This window comes from Phocoena phocoena, chromosome 17 (genome assembly GCF_963924675.1).
Source record: "Phocoena phocoena chromosome 17, mPhoPho1.1, whole genome shotgun sequence".
Taxonomy (NCBI): domain Eukaryota; kingdom Metazoa; phylum Chordata; class Mammalia; order Artiodactyla; family Phocoenidae; genus Phocoena; species Phocoena phocoena.
In genome coordinates, this window is record NC_089235.1 from 79,688,957 (window position 1) to 79,694,359 (window position 5,403).

At 60.9% G+C, this 5,403-nt stretch overlaps 1 protein-coding gene across 1 annotated transcript; it reads left to right on the plus strand.

Annotated features, from left to right (window-relative positions):
• The first annotated feature begins 225 nt into the window (after positions 1 to 225).
• Positions 226 to 1,163, plus strand: LY6E (lymphocyte antigen 6 family member E). Its single transcript, XM_065895642.1, has 3 exons — positions 226 to 277; positions 645 to 764; positions 853 to 1,163. The coding sequence occupies exons 1-3, from the start codon at positions 226 to 228 to the stop codon at positions 1,071 to 1,073; spliced, it is 393 nt and encodes a 130-aa protein (XP_065751714.1). The 3' UTR covers positions 1,074 to 1,163.
• The last annotated feature ends 4,240 nt before the right edge of the window (positions 1,164 to 5,403 follow it).

Here is a 5,403-nt window from a genome sequence, read left to right on the forward strand (position 1 = left end):
GCCCTGCTGCTGGAAGCTGGCAGCTCCCCCATCTACAAAGTGGGGACACCAGGCTGCCCCCAGGGCCAGTGTCCCTGACCCCCTTGGGAAGAGCAAGCCGCTGCCCCTGCCCCAGGGCCCTGCGCGAGGGGGGTGAGCCCCGCCCTCCAGCGAGCTGTCTCTTTAGCGCAGGGCTGACTTCTTTGGCTTCGTGAGACCCCAGCCGGGACGCCAGTCCCCTCCAGAATGAAGGTCTTCCTGCCGGTGCTGCTGGCTGCCCTCCTGGGTGTGGAGCAAGGTGAGGTGCCCCGGGGCCCCAGGCCTCTGAGCGGGCTGTGTCCTCCTCCTGGACTCTCTCCTGAGCGGTGCCCACGTCACCTACTCTGTGCCACCTAACAGGCTCCTCTCCCACGGCGAAGCGGTCCCTCCTACCCCCGCCCCCACTGGCGGCCTCAGCCCTGCCTGGACACTTGGGGCATCACTGGGGCTCCTCCAGAGCCAGGGTCTGTTGTCATTGTCTCCTGGGTCTCCAGCCCGGGCCCAGGCTACCATAGTCGCTCAGTCAGTGCCTGCACAAGATGGGATGTCCTCATGCCTCTGGGTCCGGGCTGGGAGGGGACACAGGAAGACTCCTGGGCATGAGACAGGCATCCCTCCTTCTGCAGTCCACTCCCTGGTGTGCTTCTCTTGCGTGAATGAGAACAGCAACTGGTACTGCCTGAAGCCCACCGTCTGCTCCGATACAGACAACTACTGTGTGACCATCTCTGCATCCGCTGGCATCGGTGAGCGCAGACGCAGCGCAGCTAGGCTTCCCCCACCCCCGCCCTGGCCTCTCTGCCCCTCCACTCACAACCTCGTGTTTCTGTGCAGGGAACGTGGTGGACCTCGGCTACACCCTGAACAAGGGCTGCTCCCCGATCTGCCCCATCCGGGGCGTCAATATCGGTGTGGCGTCCGTGGGCACCCACTGCTGCCAGAGCTTCCTGTGCAACTTCAGTGCGGCCGACGGCGGGCTGCGGGCCAGCGCCGCTGTGCTGGGCCTCGGGCTCCTGCTCAGCCTGCTGTCGGCTCTGCTGCGATTTGGCCCCTGACCCCCGGGACCCTGTGCCCGGCCCAGACTCCCAAAGCTCAGGAAGGAAGGAAAGCCCAGCTCCTCCCAGACCCAAGAGGATCTCGAAGCCTCCTCCCCTAGACTCCTCGCCTGCAGAGCCCACCCTCTAGGCCCTGGGTCCCCGCAGGCAGGCCTGCCCTCTGCACCCACACACCTGCCGGCTAACCCTTACTTCCCGGTCAGCCTTCCAGGGGGAACCTGGGAACGGAGCCTGAGGGCCCCAGAGTCAGAACCACGTCCCAGGGACATGCTGGGAGGGGCACCTGATCCCAGGCCTGCCCCTGTCGGCCCGCAGGTGCGGAAGATGTGCTGTGTGGACAGGCGCTGGTCCGTGTGCCCTGCCGGGCACGGGTGAGCGTGTGGCCAGGTCTCGGCCTGTGTGGGGGAAGGATGGGAGTAAAGCCTCAGGAGCCCAGCCCCGAGCGCCGGCACAGAGCCCCTTTCCCCTGGCATCTCTGCACACCTCATTTCACTCACTTCGAGGGCAGCCTTTAGGAAGACAGGCCTTCCGCTGTCCCCAGGTCTAGGCTGCTGACCCAGGAATCTGCTCCCGGCCCGAAATCCAGCTGCTCTCGGGCCCCCTCCCTCCACCGCCACACTGGAGCCCTCCTGCTTTGGTGCCTCAAATAAACACAGATGTTCCCACCCTTTCCTGCTCTAGGTGTGGTCCACAGCCTGAGACTGTCCCTTCCATCAGGGTCCTACTGAGCGGGAGGGGGCAGCAGAGATGCAGCGCCGCAGGTGTAGAGGGTCTGAGGGTCCCCTGCGATCGGGCCCCACCCTGAGGCCCACTGGGAGGCAGTGAGGAAGCGGGTCGCTGGAGACCACAGCTAGCTGCCCTCGGCCGGGCAGGGTTGGGAAGTTTATCCTCCGGACAGGACTGGACTAGACAGAGAAACTAGCAGAGGTCAGCCTGCTTCTGGGTGGAAGGCAGGACCCTACAGAGGGAGGGACGGGGTTGGGCAGGAGGGGAGGGGACACCCCCAACCGGGGTTCCGGGACTTGGGTATGGGGTGCCTGGGCCAGTCAGGCTGAGGAGGACACAAAGCATGGTGGGGAAGGGGGGCAGGAGCTCAGTAAGTGGGTGAGTGAGATGTCCATCCCAAGGGCCTATGGGAGGAGTTGGGGGGGACTCCCCTGGAGAAGGCCTGGACCCTGGCTGGAGGACAGGGGTGCTGCTACCCGAGCCGGCAGCCCTCGCTGCTACACGCCTACTCCCCCGGCAAGCCCAACTGTGGTCTGTGGCTAAGCCAGGGGTTCCCAGCGTCTGCACTGGGGGAGTCTTTGATTGGGCTGGTGGCCGAGGAGCAATGAACCAAGGGCTGCAGCTGGGCGCCTTGCAGAGCGTGATACGTTTATCCTTCAGGACGCTGTCGTGTCTCCTGGGTGGTGGGAGGGAACACAGCAGGGCTGGGTCCAGGCTGGCCGGAAGCTCTGACGTGCCTGGGTCCAGGGTCCAAGCATCGCTGTGCAGCAGGGCGGGACAGTGGTCCCTGCGAGGGCTCAGGTTGTGACCCATATCCCGGGCCCGGGTCACAGGAGCAGGTGAGCAGCTCTGCACAGAACGGGCCCTGTGACACACATGGATCCAGCAACCTCGGCGTCATTGCCACCAAGGGGGATGCCAGCCAGCACTTGGGGTTGAGCGCCAATGCGGTGATAGAGCTCAAGGGAGGGACGGGAGGAGCGGTCTGCCCCAGGAAATCAGGACAACAAGGGGAAGGAGACCCAGCCCCAGCCAACATCTCGTGGAAGGGTCCAGAAGCACATCACCACAGCATCTGGTTGAGACTCACGGGGTGGTAGGAACGGTGAGATGCACTTGAGTGGATCAGACCAGCATGAAAAACCAAAGCAAGAAAAAGAATTCAAGGGGATGAAATCAGCATGTCCCCCAGGAATGCTGGTTACCTCTGAAGTTCAGGGTCCTCTAAACAGAATGTTGCAGGGACTTCCCTGGCGGTCCAGTGGTTAGGAATCTGCGCTTCCACTGCAGGGGGCATGGGTTCCATCCCTAGTCTGCTGTGTGGTGAAGCCAAAAAAAACCAAAACACAAAAATGCTGCCCACCGTTCCAGTTCCACGAGGATTAAACTGCAGCCCACTGCGGTCGCCCACCAGCAGTGTGCCCTGAGGCGAGTTCATGATAGGGAAAAACAGGAGGAAGCAGGCTGTGTTACGATGTGGATCTAAGGGAGAATTTCAATGACCCCGGATTCTTGCATCTTCCCATACATAGAAAAGCACTAAAATCATCAACTTGAGATGTCTGTCTTTTGTGATATGTAGTAATCTTTTACCAAGATGTATGCTTGACCACCTGTATTTCCCAATCAAAAAATTCATATATATACTGGCTCCCCTACCTCTCTGGAGCTACTGAGAGGCTGTCTCCCAGGCTAGAGTCCTCAGTAAAGTCCCCGCAAAAAACTGAAACTGTGTAAGCAGATAGGTTAGGGGGTCCCCAGAGAAAGAACCAGGAATGGCTTTCTTGACATAAGAGAAGCCATTTTGGCCTAAGCCATTTTGTGATCTAAGCCTGGCTGCAGTGCTTGCCCTTGAACAGGACTGTCTGGCCTTACAGGACAGACCCCTGTAAGTTAATTATCACGCAAGAAAGCAGGGTGCTTAGCAACAAAACCATGCAACAGAAGCACAAGACATGCCCCAAAACAATGGTGGTGCGAGACCCACATCCTGCCCAGTGAGGTCAGTAAGGTAATGATTCCTAGAACGTGCTCCTCTGCGCGCGCTAAAGACGAAAATACAGGGAAAGGTGACGTTCTACAGAAACCTGAGATGATTTACCGTGGTTTAGTGTATGTTACCACCTTTTTGCCCATTTCCATAGCACCATGACAGCCCTGGCTTGACCCTGTAGGGACAAGAAAACTTCCCTGCCTGACGTGGAGGAGGAGCTGATGATGGAAGTTTGACATGTACTCAAGAACGAGGAAGAAGTGGTCTTCCCCTCACTTTTTCTACATTATAAAAATGTAGCCCACCCAGCTTTCATCACGGTGCTCCCTTGCTTGCCCGCTTGCATCTCTCACAAGCGCCCCGTACTGATAAGCCTTTTCCTTGCCTGTCACTGCCTCTCGTTGAATTCTTTCTGCACTGAAGAACCTACGCTCTACTGAGTCCCAAAACGCGTTCTGTCGTTTCAGCGGGGCCAGGCCAGAGGAAGAGGCACAGGTGGACTTGACCATCACAGTCGGGAGTTTGGATTTGACTCTGGGGACACTGGGAGCCGGGGGGCGGGGGGCGGGGGGCAGTGGCAGGACAGGTATGTAACAAATGCTCTGTTCCCGCTAATGCTAACCTCAGCTTCCATCTCTGTGTACTGACTATTTTGCAGGTGATACTGATCTGTTATACTCTTCCCACAACTACAATGAGAGATGGATGTGGTTACCTCCAGGTTTCAGAAGTGAAAACCAGGGCTCAGAGGGTTGAAGCCACTTGTCCTCCTGGGTCTATGACCCTGGGCGTGCCCAGCATTTCCTCTGCCCCGGGTTGCAGGGCGAAGTCCCTTGAGGGCTGGGTTCAGAGACAGCTGGGCCTCCTAGGGGCGGCTGCGCTTCCCTCCCTAGGGTGGTGGGAGGCTGGAAGGCACAGGCTGTGCGAGAGCAGAGGGAGGCTGGGTGGGGCTGAGCGGGGGAGGAGCCCAGGGCTCTGAGTTTCCATTTCCTACAGCCTGAGGGAGGGGAGGGAGGGGGGGGGGGTGAGGGAGGGAGGGGAGGGGGTGAGGGAGGGAGGGGAGGGGGTGAGGGAGGGAGGGGAGGGGAGGGAGGAGGGGAGGGGAGGGAGGAGGGGAGGGGAGGGAGGAGGGGAGGGGAGGGAGGAGGGGAGGGAGGGAGGGAGGGAGGGGAAACCCTCAGGAGAGGGCAGGAAGGGGAACGACGCGGCAGAGGGGAGGGAAAGGAAAGCTTTCCTCGGGCTCTGCCCGGACTCTCGCTTCCCCCGGCATCTGCCCGGGCTGCACGGAGGTGCCAGGCGCAGCACTGTCTGGCCCGGGCACACGTTGGCCGGGAGTCTGGGCTTTCTAGTCTCAGTGTCCAGGGGCCGGAGTGATGCCTGGCGTTTCTCTGTAGGCAAATTCAGCTCCGTCCGGTCCGGCCCCTGCCCCCTCGCCTGCCCCTCCCAGGCTGCTCGGTCTGCCGCCTGACCCAGCTGGCCTCCGGGACGAGGGGGTCCTGCCCAGGGTCTGCCCTCTCCCACAACACTCCTGTGGTGCCCATGGCCCAGGCCCGGGGCCCCCTCCTCCCCAGTCCTTAGCACCACCTTCATTGCCCCGCTCCTGCCCTCCTG